Consider the following 16,111-nt stretch of genomic DNA (forward strand, 5'->3'; position numbering starts at 1 on the left):
TTCACATGTTTTTTTGGAGCTTTTAAGAGGTTGAAGGATCCTTCTCACTCTACTACCTTTCAATCACAACATATAGTGCCGCCTGAGATGCCCTTGATAACACACAACTGAACACAAGTGGCTTGAGCCTGTTAGAAGATTCCCTTGAGCCTTTGATCCTTCAAATCTTGATTATCGATGTGGACGTTTAGCTAGCTGTGTCTGTGGATATATATAAAAAAATTATGGAGATTTAATGATAGGAAAAACTTAAAACCAATAACTTTATCAACATGCAAACATTAACACAATTTTTTATCCTAGGAAAATCCTAATTCCAACGAAAATCCGTGGCTAACAAAATTTCATTAGATCCCTTGGCCAAAATCGTAGCCAAGCATGGCCCAGTGAGCATTCACTACTCACATCCCTTAGATTACATTACAATGAAGTCTTCTTATCATTTTAAAGGCTCCATCATATGAATTATGTGAGCAACTTAGAAAGCATAACCAAAAAAACCATGGGCCCAACACCACTATTGTCAACCTAGTCAACTTTGAATCTATATCCAATTAAAATTTACCTAACATTAATATTTACAAAGCTAATTCATGAAAATTAAATCCAAAGCAATTATGTATGATACTATCATATCTTAAAAAAATTACTTGGAGGAAATTCCTTCATACAAATATCATGGAACAAATATCCATCACATGCTCAATTGGAAATATAGAATTGAGAAAAGGAGAAAAAAATACTATAGGATTAAAAACAATTGTAAATTGGTAGATATTTTGATATGGGATAAAAAGAAAATCATATTTTCTATTCCCATCGATCCTGTTATTTTATATGGATATGAGGCTTTCGATTGCAATACCTCCAAAGACTCATTAAGGAATATAGAACAAATATAAAAACAATTGTAACCTACAATGTCAAGCTTAGAGGAAATACTCCATGTTTTGTCTTCATTATACAACAAAACCTTCCCCCCATTGAAATCATGGGTATGATTAGGTATCTTATGTATAAAATTAAATTAAACAACAGAGAAGCAAAGAGGTTTCCTAAAATTGCTTCTAACTCTAGCCAAAATCATCATATTTAGCTTAAGAAAAGATGGTATAAGAATGCCTAGTCTGGATAAGAATTTCTAGCCTTGGCTATACCATTGGGGGCTAAAAAAAGGGAACATTTTGTGGATTAAGAATAATATTAAAAATATTATTACTTCAAAACTTAAGGAGACGCTAAAGGATGCTAAAGAGTTAAAGGGAAGAAGGAAACTAAAATATTATAAAAGTGTGATCAACCCCAATGTCAAAAATCAAAAAAATCTCTATGAATTCATTAATGTTAACAAGAAATTAACATTATAGTAAGAAAAAATTATCATAACGAAATTGGGCGTTGGCTGATTCCCAAAATGACATCGGATGAAAGAGTTTTTTACTCTCGTGAGACTAATGGAATTGAAGATGGAAAGCACTTTCTCTTGATTGTCTATCTTATAATCACATTTGATCTAATTTTCAAAATATTTCTAGTTGTACCAACCTTCTTGTCCTTTTAGTTCAATCAAACTAGTGATTTTGGAATGCTTCTCTTGATGCTTTTTTAATCGTAGGAAAAAAATACTAAAGAGTTTCCAATAATCTTTTACCTACTTAAAGGTTGATAAATCATATTTATCTTAGTAGGCGTTAATCATGATTATAATATATAGCTATATTCTATGTTTTTTTTAGTTTTTTTATTTCAACTTGTAACTTTTTAAGATTTTTATTATTGATTTTTTTTTTAATATAATTCTTTCAAATTGTCTAATATCATGATAAATAAATGAATATAATATCAATGAATCTATAGTATTGACTAGAGAGATTGAGATATTTGCTTCTATGTCTTTATTCTTTAGAATCATTTTTTGTTTTTCTTTGTTACTTAATGTGAGTCTCTAGATGATTGGTAAGTCTACCCTGTAGCTTGAGTAATCACGATCCAGAAACGTCTAAGCTATCCAAATCATAAAGATCACACCTAGCCTAAATCACACTAACCCTTAACATAGTTCGATTTTTGCGCATTAAATTTAAAAGCTATGACCTTTTCACCATAAAACACTTTAACATAATGCATTATGACCATTTATTCTATACCCTCCCTCACCTTGAATTTTCTAATAAAAACCAATCCATATATTAGATGGAGAAACAATTTCATCAATAAATAAATATTTTAAATGTAGCCTCAACACGTTTTAGAATAGTATAACCTAACCTATTGAAAACAATAACCCCGCACCCGTTTTGACGATATAACGATAAAACATTTCAACTATTTAACACAATCCCTTAATCTCGATTAAGTACATGTGCAATCTACACCTGATTAGTTCAAATCTAAGCATGGGTCCCACACTGAGAATAAAATGAATGGTTCAAACCCTAAGAATGTGTTCCAACCTATGTTACACAATCCTGATTACAAAATTTTATAAATAAGCAAATCCATTTTCTACCGAAACACAAAACCTGACCCAACATAGAATCAAGCTAACTATCATATATATATGACAAGCATTCCTGACATGATGCCCTGAAATATCCAAAAGTAATATTTATTTAGTTTGTAGAGTACACACAGGATGACATCCAACAGTAGTATTTATTTAGCCTGTAGACTGCATGCAGGCTGCTTGCCCAGTACAGCACGAAAAACATATGGTTCAAAAGTAGATAATAGACTATGGAAAATATGTAGAGCGTCCCATCAATGACTCAGCCAAATGTTTTGCAGGGCCGCTTGATGAAGCCCAAACGATTCTTCTCTTTATCATACAATATATAGAAATTGTTCTGCTGAATGTTTCCTATGATGACAGCGGGTCCATTAGCAGCACTGCCACCATAATCCACTGCCAGGCAGACTGCACCAGAACTGACAGCCTTGAAACTATTCTCTTCAGGAAGTACCATGTCTGAGCCACCCTTGAAATGGAATACAAATTTAGGCCACCGAATATTCTTTAAACCAGACACATTGTAACACAATACCAAGTCACTATCGGCTTCATCTATAGGAGATCTTGGATATCCAATCTGAGAAGCAAATGCATCTAGAGTCTGGTTATAGATTGGTTCGTGAAAGACAGTGTTATCGGAGCCTGAATCTATTATGGTTCCACCATTGCCTTGGCTGTCAAATGACAACAAATTGGAGGGCAGTGTCAAGCGCTTTCCACCAATGCTCACTGCTTGGAGGTCAAGGTAATAGGAAGAGAAAAACAAAGGGTCTACTGGGTTAAAGAGAAGGGGAGTGTAAGTCAAAGGGAGATCCCTGGGAACCGCCTTGTTACCCAGCACTATTTTGCTGCTGTTGCTTCGATAGTCAAGGCAATACGCAAATTTATCACCAATAAGAGGAGCAAGCTGGGAAGGCATAGACAGTCCTCCTCTAGCAAATCCTGCAATACCAGCAACCCCGAACGAAACCACTGAACATCCAATTGCGAACCGCTTTATTTCTCGGCTTCCTCCGTCTTCCAGTGGCAAAGTCAAGGTGTCACTCAGTAGACGCCCCGTCGCGTTTCCCGTGCCATAGGTAAGGTTAAAATGTGGACAAATCCGCGAGCACTTCTGGAAGCTTTCGACGCAGCCCTCATTCTCGCACAGATCTCTGCACTTGGGATCTGCGCACTTCACAGGCACATGAGAGGATGACTTTCTTGGAAGAAAAACCGTTCTGTATCCTTTGCAGTTGTTACATGTATAACTTGGGGTGCAGGCTACCCAAACAACATCACTGCCCGTGTCCATTAGGAGCAATACATCCTGTGCAGGAGTACCCACCGATAATTTGATATAATACTCGATCGAGTCGCTGGGATAGTAGAGAGGCTCCTCCACTGTGATCTTCTTTATAGACCCGCTCTTCATCCTCATCTTCATGTGGAGTGTCATGGAGACTCCATTCATTTCATGCTTATTCTCTTGAGACAATGTTGCAGAGAGTTGCAGTGGGAGGATAATCAAGAACATCAGCTTTAGCTGGGAGGCCATCATGGTGCGAATTCTTAGGGAAATGCAACGGGGGAAGAATGGGATTGAAGTGGGCATTGTGAGTGTTCAATATTAATAGGCACGTTGGAAATTACAGAGGATAAATACTCAGATAATGTGTGTAACGGCGATGACGCCAATTGGCCAAATGAAGTGAAGGTGAAGATTAACTTTAAAGTAAAGCTGATGGTGACTGGTCTATGGCTATATGCTTCTTGTCCGCCAAAAAGTAGGCATTGGATTCCACTATCCTCGGTCTGAGCCAATGCAGGATATCAATCATTTGAACAGCTATAATTGATTGATTTAAAAGGTTAATTGGATGATAGTGTTAAAATATTTTATTTGCTTCGTTAGGATAATCTAAATCTATATTAAAAAAAAAATACAAATGGAGAATGTGTTTAGATATTGCTAAATTTAACTGTGCATTCGGGTTAAAAAAGTTTTGTTTATAAAATTTGTCTATAACGCGATTTTTTGAAAGTTTTTCCGGTGGATTTTTCCAGTCGAAATCCGGCAGGAATTTATTGGAATCGCAAGTTTGATAGCTAGTTTCTGCACAATGAAAGCGTCCGAGGGGTTTTTCAGGGTGCTGAATCCAAATATGCAGTTAAAAAACCATTTTAACTGCAAGAAATCAAGACCTCAATTTCTTCCTCCGGATCAAAAAATCTCATTATAGACAAACTCCAAAAATATCTACCTAATAAATATTAAAATATTTTATATTTGGAATATCAATTAGAGATTGATATTCTTTTATCAAATGTATAAAAGAGATTCTAATTTTAATATCTAAATTTTAATATTCAATTTTCAAGTTGATAAGGTTTTAATTAGAGGATAAGGTTTTAATCATAGGTTCAAATTATTAAAAAATGTCAAACCCTATTTTGATAATATATCATTTTTTCTTTTTATTGTAAATATGTTTTAGCTACCAGAATAATGTAAAACCCTATTGTGATAATATGCCATTTTTCTTTCTTGTAAATATCTTTTAGGTACCACAATATATATTTTATTAGAGCCTTAGTTTCCATGTAAAGGATGTTCTAAGGGAAAAAAGTGTATAATAAGTTTCTATTGAAGATAACTGGTCAAATTACAACATTTTTTTGGACATACGTTTTTGTTACTAAATGTCAACTATGTGGAAAGCCTTTTAAACAAGTTTAGAATCATTATAGTTTCAATGACTTTAAATGTCTTTAACAATGGAAATTGTAAGAACATGTGTGCAAATGTATGGCCATGAAAGCTAACTTCAACAAGTCATAAAAGATGTAAAATGAGTATTCTACTAAGTTTATATTTAGTAATATGTTATATCACTTCCACATTTATAAAAACATACTTTCATATTCAGTTGAAGAACTTATTATTAAACACTAAATATATATTTAGTAATATGTTATATCACTTCGAAATTTATAAAGACATATTTTCATATTGAGTTTTGTTGGGTTATGTTATATTCTTTACATGTAGTTAATAGGGGGTTTGAGGGGTACCCGTAACCCCACTTTATGGGGTCCGGGGTAGTGCCCCAGAAAATTTTGATTTTGGACCCTATGTTAAGTTGGGCGGACCCACCTATGGTTTTGTACCTGATTTTTGCACATGTTTTTTTTGACGCGATGGTTTTTCGGTCCATGGTATTGGATGTGATGGTTTTCGGTCCATGGTATTGGATGCTTTGGCATGTATAAATATGTATTATAACATTGAAAGGAACATTTTGAAAAATCAAGCTGGTAGTCCCGGTTTTGGGATCTAGGGGAAAATCTCTATGTATATGGGTTTTATGTGCTATGATCTCGCATTGTTTAATTTCTATGTTTTAGAATTCATATGCAGGTAATTTCTGTACAGGGTTAAAACCTACATTTGGTATCAGAGGTATTTTTGGCTTCAAGGGGGTGCCTTTGTTGCTGAGGGCTTTCGCTCGGGCCTGTGGTAGACCCTGTTCAGTGGGAGATCTGCGAGATCGATTTTGGTGGTGAAAGAAGATGGCGAGCGGTGGAAAGATAAAGATCGAGAAATGTAATGGTTAGAGTTTTGAGTTGTGGAAACTCAAGATGGATAATCTGTTGGTGGATAAAGATTAGTGGATCATGGTAGATCGAGGTACTAAACCAATGGGAGTAACCAATGAAGAATGGAAGAAGTTGGATCAGAAGGCAAAGAGCACAATACGATTGTGTGTCTCAGATTTAGTATTGCTGAATGTATCAGGGGAAGCTACGACAAAGGCTTTGTGGGACAAGTTAGGGACTTTGCACCAATCTAAGTCTCTGGTGAATAAGTTGTTCCTGCGGAAAAAGTTGTATAACATGAGGATGAAAGATGGAGACTCAATGACAGAGCATCTGAATGCATTTAATACTGTGGTAAGTCAGTTAGCATCTATTGATATTAAAATTTTAGATGAAGATAAGTGCATCAGTTGTTGTTTTCTCTACCAGAGTCATGGGATAGTCTGGTTATTGCAATAGGTAGCAATGCAACTGCCTTGAATTTTGATGAAATAGTCTCATCCTTGCTGATGGAGGAGATGAGACGGAAAAATATGGAGAGCCAAAATGGTGATGCCTTGTCTGTACGAGGGCGGACCCAGAACAGAAACAAAAATAAGTCATCAAGTGGGAGATCTAAATCTAAAGGGAGATCTAAATCTCCAGTAAAACCTGTGAAGGTGGTGTGCTAGAAATGTGGAAAGGAAGGGCACTACAAAAGGGACTGTAAATCTAAATCTCCTGACAAAGGAAAAAGATTTGATGATACTCCTTCTATAGAGGCGAAAACCACCTCAGATGAAGGTGGGGATGTGTACTTGGCTTCTTCAAGTACAAATGTAGATCATGAGGCATGGTTGATTGACTCAAGTGCATCCTTTCACTTCACTCCCCATAGAGAGTGGTTTTGTGAGTGTGAGAAATATGATGGTGGTGATTTCTTCTTGGGGGATGATAGGAAGGCTAGAATCATTGTTCGCGGAAAAGTAAAGTTGAAGTGGCAAGGTGGAAAGGTCAAAACACTTCCAGGTCTTCTACATATTCCTGCATTGGCTAGAAATTTGATTTCTGTAAGAAAGTTGGATGATGCAGGTGTAAAAATAGTGTTCAAGAAGGATACCTGCAAGAAGGTTCGGGAGCACTAGTATTGATGCGGGAAGTTCAGACTAGAACTCTGTACAAGCTGCAAGGCAACACTATTGTTGATGGGTGCAACAGTTTTGTGGTTCCTGAAAGTGGAGCAGAAAATCTAGTCGTCTCTAGAGAGAGGACCATGCTGTGGCATCAAAGGCTTAGACATATTGGAGAGAAGAGCCTATGAGTACTTCATGGTAAAGAAATGGTAGAAGGTATGAGTAAAAACTCTTTGGATTTTCATATCTGTGAAAATTGTGTATATGGGAAGCAGAATCGGGTGAGTTTCCCCTTTAGAAATAAGAGGGTGAAACAGATATTAGAGCTTGTGCACAGTGATGTGTTTGGACCTGTGAAGGCTCCATCACTGGGTAAGTTTGTGTACTATGTATCATTTATAGATGACTTCTCAAGGAATACATGGATATATTTCCTTAAGAAGAAATCTGAAGTACTTGACAGGTTCAAAGAATTCAAGGCTCTGGTGGAAAACCAGACAGAGAAGAAGATAAAGGTGCTAAGGACAGATAACGGTGGAGAGTTTTGCAGTAAGGAATTTGAATAATTCTGTAAGAAGTGTGGTATAGCATGGCAGAAGACTACTCCATATACACCTCAACAAAATGGAGTTGCAGAAAGAATGAATAAGATGTTGATGGAAAGGGCAAGAAGCATGCTCAGTGGTGCTAGGTTAGGACAAGAATTTTGCGCAGAGGCGATGGATACTGCATGTTATCTGGTCAACAGGTCACCTTCATCAGCGTTGGAGGATAAGACTCTACAAGAGGTATGGACTGGTAAGAAACCCTCTCTTTCACATCTAAGGGTATTTGGATGTGATGCATATGTACATGTTGGAAATGAAAATCGAACCAAGTTGGATAGTAAATTTTAAAAGTGCATCTTTATTGGGTATACAGATGGTTTGAAGGGTTATAAGCTTTGGAACCCAGTAACAAGGAAGGTTGTGTACAACCGAGATGTGGTGTTCATAGAGGTGAAAGATGTTATTAAACATGAAGTCCAACCAAAGGAACTTCAGAAAATAGAGTTTGAGCTAAAGGAGGAAGAATCAGACTCTACAGCAGAGGAGGAATTAGAAGATGAAGAGCCACAAACTCCAGGTGTAAGAAGATCAGTTAGAGAAAGAAGGAAACCAGAAAGGTATAGTCCATCTACTTTCTATTCAAATTTTGCTTTATCTGTTACTGATGATGATCCTAGAACTATGAAAGAAGCAGTGGATTGAGAGGATGGAAACTCTAGAAAGAGGCCATGGTTGATGAAATGGCATCTTTGCACAAAAATGAGGCTTGGGATCTGGTGGAGTTGCCAACTGGAAGGAAACCCATTGGCAGAAAATGGGTGTTTAGAAAGAAGACAAATGCAGAAGGAAAAGTGGAGAAATACAAAGCTCGGTTGGTAGAAAAAGGTTATTCCCAGCTGCCGGGAATTGATTTTGGTGATATTTTTTCTCCTGTTGCCAAGGTAACTTCTATTAGATTGCTTTTATCTATTGTTGTTGCTTTTGATTTTGAGGTAGAACAGATGGATGTGAAGACAACTTTTCTTCACGGGGATCTAGAAGAGGAGATCTACATGAAACAACTTGAAGGCTTTGCGGTGAAGGGTAAGAAAGAACTTGTATGCAAGTTAAAGAAGTCTTTGTATGGGTTAAAACAGTCACCAATGATGTGGTATCAGAAATTTGATACATTTATACGGGCACTTGGCTTCGCCAGAAGCAAAGCAGATCACTGTGTGTATTTTAAATTAATTGGTGACCGTGTTATTTATCTGGTTTTGTATGTGGATGATATGTTGGTGGTTGGAAATGACAAAGAAATTATCCAAGATTTGAAGACCCAATTGTCCTTCAAATTTGACATGAAAGATCTTGGTGCTGCAAACTATATTTTTGGCATGGAAATTAAAAGTGATCGAACAAAGAAGAAGCTCTGGTTAAACTAGAGGAAGTATGTCGAGCCAATATTGCAGAGGTTTAACATGCAAGATAGTAAACCGGTGAAGGTTCCTATTCCTGTAGGTGTGAAGTTATCTGTTGAATAGTGTCCCAGGACACAAGAAGAAGAAGAGGACATGTCCTGTGTTACATATGCAAGTGTAGTCAGTAGCCTCATGTATGCAATGGTCTGTACTAGACTAGACATTGCACATGCACTGGGAGTATTGAGCAGGTTTATGTCAAAACCAGGGAAGGAGCACTAGACAGCAGTGAAGCGGGTTTTCAGGTATTTGCATGGCACTAGTGATTATGGTTTGTGCTATCAAGGAAGATCAGGATTGGACAAAATGTTGGATATTCATGGCTTTGTTGATGCAGACTGGACTGGAGGTCTGGATCAGAGAAGATCTACAAGTGGGTATGTGTTTAACCTATTTGGAGGTGTAGTCAGTTGGATGAGTAAGAAACAATCTATAGTGGCACTATCAACTATAGAGGCAGAATACATGGTAGCCACTCATGCAAGCAAGGAAGCAGTTTGGTTGCAAAGATTGTGTTCAAGAATGGGGTTAGTACACGAAGCTATAAGGATAGACTGTGATAGCCAAAGTGCAATTTTCTTGGCAAAGAACGCTGCATATCATTCAAAGACAAAGCACATTGATGCTCAATATCACTTTTTGAGGGATATGATAGAAGACAAAAAGGTGTTGTTGGTAAAGGTGGACACTTTGAAGAATACTATAGATGCATTGACAAAATCTGTGAGCTCTGAGAAGTTCTCTTGGTGTAGAGAGACAATGGGAATTTTAGGGCTAGGAAAATGACTAAGCTCTCTTGTGGCCCCCTGTCGAAAGAAAACAACAAGTGGGAGAATATTGGGTTGTGTTATATTCTTTCCACGTAGTTAACAGGGGGATTGAGGGGTACCCGCAACCCCACTTTATGGGGTCTGGGGCAGCGTCCCAGAAAATTTTGATTTTGGACCCCATGTTAGGTTGGGCGGACCCACCTGTGGTTTTGTGCATGAATTTTGTACATGTTTTTTTGGACACGATGGTTTTTCAGCCCATGGTATTGGATGCGATGGTTTTCGTTCCATGGTATTGGATGCTTCAGCATGTATAAATATGTATTATAACATTGAAAGGAACATAATGAAAAATCAAGCTGGTAGTCCCGGTTTTGGGATGTAGGGGAAAATCTCTATGTATGTGTTTTATGTGTTATGATCTCGCATTGTTTAATTTCTGTGTTTTACAATTTGTATGTAGGTAATTTCTATACGGGGTTAAAACCTACAAGTTCAAGAACTTATTAATAAGCACTAAATATTTAGTATTGTAAAAATGATTGTCTTTTATTTGCAATTATACATAATGATCCTGAGTTGGTAAATAATAATAATTTTTTTATTTCATCTATCTTTTAGGATGAGTTAATTTAATTTCCATCCAAGTTTAAAAAGATTTTACAGTTCCTTAATGAGTTATATCACTTCGAAATTTATAAAGACATACTTTCATAATGAGTTTAAAAACTTATTAATAAGCACTAAATATTTAATATTGTAAAAATGATTGTCTTTTATTTGCAATTATACATAATGATCCTAAGTTGGTAAATAATAATAATTTTTTTTTATTTCATCTATCTTTTAGTATGAGTTAATTTAATTTCCATCCAAGTTTAAAAAGATTTTACAATTCCTCAATGAGAGATTAGATATTTTGTGGAATTTATTTTTAATTTTTATTTTCAATCTAATTTAAATGTTTTGTCTTTATAATAGTCACATGATTGATAAATTGTTGATGATATTTTATTGGATAGATTGTCACAACAAATTTGTTAAAATTTTATTGAAATCCAAAATTGATAAGTATCATGGTTAATTTTTCCTTAGATTTCTAGATTATTAAGTTATTATGTTTTTCTTATGCATGCAAAATATAAAAATATGGACGATAAAGAACATACAAAAAAATTACTCACAAACTATATGAAACCAAGATATAATTTGAAAAATCCTTTCAAGAGAAAACCGAGGGAGAAGTTGAGGCTACTCTGCTCTCTCTTTCTTTAAATGGAAAATAGTGCAAATAAAAAGCAGTGATACATGTGGCCCATGGGCTACTGGAGAATACAAGCCATATTTGTTCTACCATCTCTACCTCTGCTCTCAATCTTTTTACTGAGCTATGGAAAAAATTCACTAGAATAGAGTTGAACCACTTTTCATCTTAGTGGCACAATTATAATACAACTCAATAGTCAATGAGGGGTTAAATGTAATCCATTCAACCCTTAATTGACTGAGGTGGATCTCTAGACACAAGTGGCATGGAAAAGGCTCAAAAGTCAAAGTGGTGCAATGATGATTAACTTGACATCAGATTGAAGTGCTCATCGCCCTGATTCCAACGGTATGAACGACACTCCAATCCGAGTCCGGATGAGGAAGATAGAGGCAGTGAAAGTTGGGTTGACTTTAGTTGACTAGGCAGGATTAATGAAGACACAAATTGGACTTTTTCCGATAGATGGAATCAGGCCAACTCTGGCCAGATTTTGGGTGAAATTGTTTCCTAGTTAAAATCAGTCCTTTGGTCAAAATCGAGATTTTCAAAAATGGCCACGTTGTCTTTTTTATAACAAAAAATTATTAGAAAAAGGGTGGCGGGCCACCAACCATGCCACCCCAAACCTTATCACAACAATGAATTAATGGAGGGGCGGGCCACTACCCCCGCCCCTCCCCCCCCATACTATGGAACTACCATAACTCCGTGCTGAAGAATGGGTGGGCCGGCCCTTGGGGCACGGACCCAACCCCATTAAAACAAACACATGCATGGGAAAGTTGGGTCGTCTCTTAGGGCACAAACCCAACCTCAACCCTCCACCTTAGTAAGAGTACAACACGATGGTAGGTGGAGTGGGTGGGTTGCCCAAGGCAGGCCTAGTTCGAACCAATTTTTAAAAATAACATTTTGTTGTATAAAAAAAGGAGTAGGTGGGGTTTGATTGATCGACCTCCTCCATAATAAATGGATCCATAACCACTCTGCCCAATGGAGTCCTTGTGAAGTTTGCCAACCTATTGTTTGTTTAAAACCCATTTCATCAGTACGACCAAGCAGAGGAGGGAGCACACATAGTTCGAGGCAGATTTTGCAGCTGGGCCAATTTTTCACTTTATCAGATTTTGACAAATTTTATATGGTTTCAACATTTCTTGACGCCATGAACGCAATGGCACTATCCATTTCTCCATTAGAGTTCTCCATTTTTGGCCATTTTTTAGTATGGAGGTATAAAACTCCTTTTTTGTAACTTATGCTTGTACTTTTCTTTATCACGCCACTTAATGAATGAAGGCCTCCCCATTAATTGAGAAGGGCCTGGAGATGTATTCCAAGTCAGACAAACTCCTTTATCAAGTTTCTTGTCTTCTTTCATGCTTTATGTGTTTCTCCTCTTCTCTCATGTGCACATTAAATTTCTATGTTTAAGCTACAATTTAAGAATGTAATTCTTTAATACATCTATAAGAAAAAGATCTTGGATCAAGTGGTATCAAAGCACGTCTTTTTAGATGTGAATTGCATGTTTGTATGCTAATAAGAAACAGGCTCGAAAGAGGTGAAGGGAAACTAAATTCTTTTGATCCTGAAGCGGGGCATCCACTTTGAAGGAGAAACATGGCAAATGAAGAGGCTCATTATGAAGAGGAGCTCAATTTCCAAAAAAAATTCTATACAATGGTAGAAAATGTTGTTCAGTTGCTTTCAAGGCTAGAGAAAGCATAAGAGAAAAAGGCAAAAGAATGAGGTTCAGTGCATGGAAATGGTGAAGAAGAACCCCCTCCTTCTCCTTCCATGAGTGAATTTTCTTCTTCCTCTTATCACCATCATCATAGAAATTTAATGGATGCATCTAAGAAACCTTTCTTTAAATTAGATGTCAAATTTGATCTTCCCATGTTTAACGGTGAAAGTAATGTAGAAAAGATTAATAACTGGATTAGGAAAATTGAAATATACTGCAGGACTTAGCAGATCGAAGAGGACGAGGCAAAGATTCAGTTGGCCTCTCTTCGGCTGAGTAGCATCGCTCTCGTTTGGTGGGAGAGCAAACTGCAAAGCAGTAAGAGTGTGGGTAATCTTCTTTCCTCATGGCCTAGTTTCATTTCTGTATTGAAGGAACAATTTTATTCCTTGGGTTATAAGCAAAAAGCCTTAATGTATTGGCAATACTTAAGGTGAGGTAGAGGTTAGGATGTTCAAAGGTTTACAGAGGAATTTAGAAAACAAGCACTTAATTTGGGCATTGCACTTGACTCACCTGAAGTAGTAACTAAGTATATTGGATCATGACATAGTTACCTTCGACATTCATTATTATTGTTTGAACCAACTACTGTTGACTTGGCCAGTGTAAAGTCCATCCATCTTGAGAACAGGGGCAAAAATGAAAGAGATGATCATTTCAAGAAACCACCTTTCAAACCTCAAAATGGAAAACCCAAAGTGAAAGGAAAAGGAAAGGAGAAGAGGACAACATCAACCAAGAAAGATGAAGGAGAAATAACTTATTGCAGTCACTAAAAAAAGGAAGGCCATGATGACGATCATTGTTGGAAAATCTACCTAGAAAAGAGACCAAAGAAGTATGGAGGAAAGGCCAGCAGAAAACAGTGGAAATTGTGAAGCAAGACCTTGGATGTGATTCCGGAGATGAAGCATTGGTCACAACAGCGGGAAAAGAAGGTACTCTTACACCTCATGTTAATTATGAATCACATGAAGGCACTACTTCAAAAAATGAGTCTCTTCCTAATGAATGAAAGAGAATTGAGCTATTTCATATTAGAGTTATCATAAATCATAAAAAAGTGGAAACTCTATTTGATACCAAATCCCAAGAAAACTTAATTTCAGAGTCCTTGGTAAAGAAACTAGGCTTGGAAACCAAACCACATCCAAAACCTTACCCGCTTGGATGGATACATGACAAATCAAAACTAAATGTAACTAAGCAGTGCAAGGTTCAATTTGTGATTGCTATTAAGTTAGTGGATGAGGTAAAACTTGATGTGATACCATTGGATATCTGTGACATGGTGGTAGGGAGTCCATATCTATATGATAGAAAGGCAATCTTCTTTCGCCATGAAAACAAATACCAAATCACAAAAGATGGGGTAGAATATATTTAAGGGCTCATCAAACTAAAATCAATGCCAACCTTGTAAGTGCAGGGAAAATGAAGAGGTTGGTGAATTCCAGTAAGGGTTGCATGCTTATGATTGTAAGGGGAAAAGATGTTGAATTCTCTGATGTTTTTCAGGGTTGTGATCATGTGCATAAAAAGGAATTGTGTGAATTAATTTCTAACTATGATGAGATGTTTTGGGAACCAAGGGGATTACCTTCGAAGAGGGAAATCCAACATGAGATCCATTTGCAGCATGACACTCCTTTACCAAATATTGGCATGTATAGGATGTCGACCATTGAGATGGAGGAGATCAAAAAGCAGGTGCAAGAACAATTGAACGAAGGGGTCGTCAGACCGAGCACTTCTCCATGTGGCTCACCAATCATCTTAGTGTCGAAGATATATGGTACATGGAGGATGTACGTGGATTACCGAGCACGAAACAAAATCATGGTGAAAAATCATTACGCTCTTCCTCGCATTGATGACTTACTAGATCAGTGAAAGAATACTATCTATTTCACCAAATTGGATTTCTGTAGTGGTTATCACCAAGACCGAATTGCAGAGTAGGATGTGTGGAAAATGGCCTTCAAGACCAAACGGGGGTTGTTCAAATGGATGGTGATGGCATTCGGACTTTTCAATGCTCCAACCACTTTCATGAGGTTCATGAATGATCTCTTTAGGCCTTTCAATGATGAATTTGTTCTTGTATATCTAGATGATATTCTTATCTTGAGTAAAAGTTTGAATCAACATGTATGCCATGTGAAGAAAGTTCTTGATCTATTGAAAAAAGAAAAACTCTATGTAAAATTATCAAAGTGTGATTTTGGGAAAACCTCTTTGGTTTACCTAGGTCATATTGTTGGTCATGTTTAGCTAAAAGTTTATCGTTCTAAAGTTGAAGCAATTGTAAATTAGCCTACGCCTACTAGTGTAACTGAGGTTCACAACTTTTTGGGTGCAGTACAATACTAGAGGATATTTATTTCCAATTTCTCTATTATTGCAGCACCTTTACACACATTGACAAGTGTAAAGCAAGTCTTTCAAATGGGGAGGAAAGTAGCAAAAGTCCTTTGAAACATTGAAAGAAAAGATCAACGCTGCATCAATCTTTGCCTTACTAGATCTCTAATAGCCATTCAAGATCGAGATAGATGCCAGCGAATATGCCATGGGAGCTGTACTGATGCAACAAAGGAAGATGATATGTTACCATTCAGAGAAGTTCTCTCAAGCTATGATAAACTATCCCACTTATGACAAGGCATTATATGCCTTGCTCCAGAGTGTGAAAAAGTGGAAACACTACCTGATCGGCAAGGAGACCATCATCCATATGGATCATGAGCCCTCGCAGTATCTTCAGTCACAGACCAAGTTGCAATAATCTCATCATTTCAGGTGGATGGGTTTTCTTCAACAATTTCATCTAGTAATAAAGTATAAGAAGGGCACTAGCAACCAAGTGGCCGATATGCTATCTCTACCTCCAATTTCTGCTTCTGTTATTTTGCATAATGCTTAGTTATCTTTTAAAAGTTATGCTGAACAATATGCTAATGATGATGACTTTAAGGAGATTTATTGAAAACTAACCTGTGGTTCACAGGTGGAAAACTATCACTTGTAGGGGAAAATGTTGTATCACCTTGAAAAATTGTGCACACCCACAGGAGAAAGGGTACATGTAATCTGGGAAGCCCACA

At 36.9% G+C, this 16,111-nt stretch overlaps 1 protein-coding gene across 1 annotated transcript; it reads right to left on the minus strand.

Annotated features, from left to right (window-relative positions):
* Window positions 1–2,768: 2,768 nt before the first annotated feature.
* Window positions 2,769–3,932, minus strand: LOC149145307 (aspartyl protease family protein 2-like). The gene has a single exon (XM_089452405.1). It carries the CDS (start codon window positions 3,930–3,932, stop codon window positions 2,769–2,771), a length of 1,164 nt encoding a protein of 387 aa, XP_089308531.1.
* Between the last annotated feature and the right edge of the window lie 12,179 nt (window positions 3,933–16,111).

This window comes from Pinus tabuliformis, chromosome X (genome assembly GCF_031772625.1).
Source record: "Pinus tabuliformis cultivar Carrire ecotype Pingquan chromosome X, CPIR1, whole genome shotgun sequence".
NCBI classification, from domain to species: domain Eukaryota; kingdom Viridiplantae; phylum Streptophyta; class Pinopsida; order Pinales; family Pinaceae; genus Pinus; species Pinus tabuliformis.

Excerpts from the sequence above, each read along its gene's own strand:
- LOC149145307 (XM_089452405.1), bottom strand. The coding sequence starts at position 3,932 with ATGAGGATGAAGAGCGGGTCTATAAAGAAGATCACAGTGGAGGAGCCT.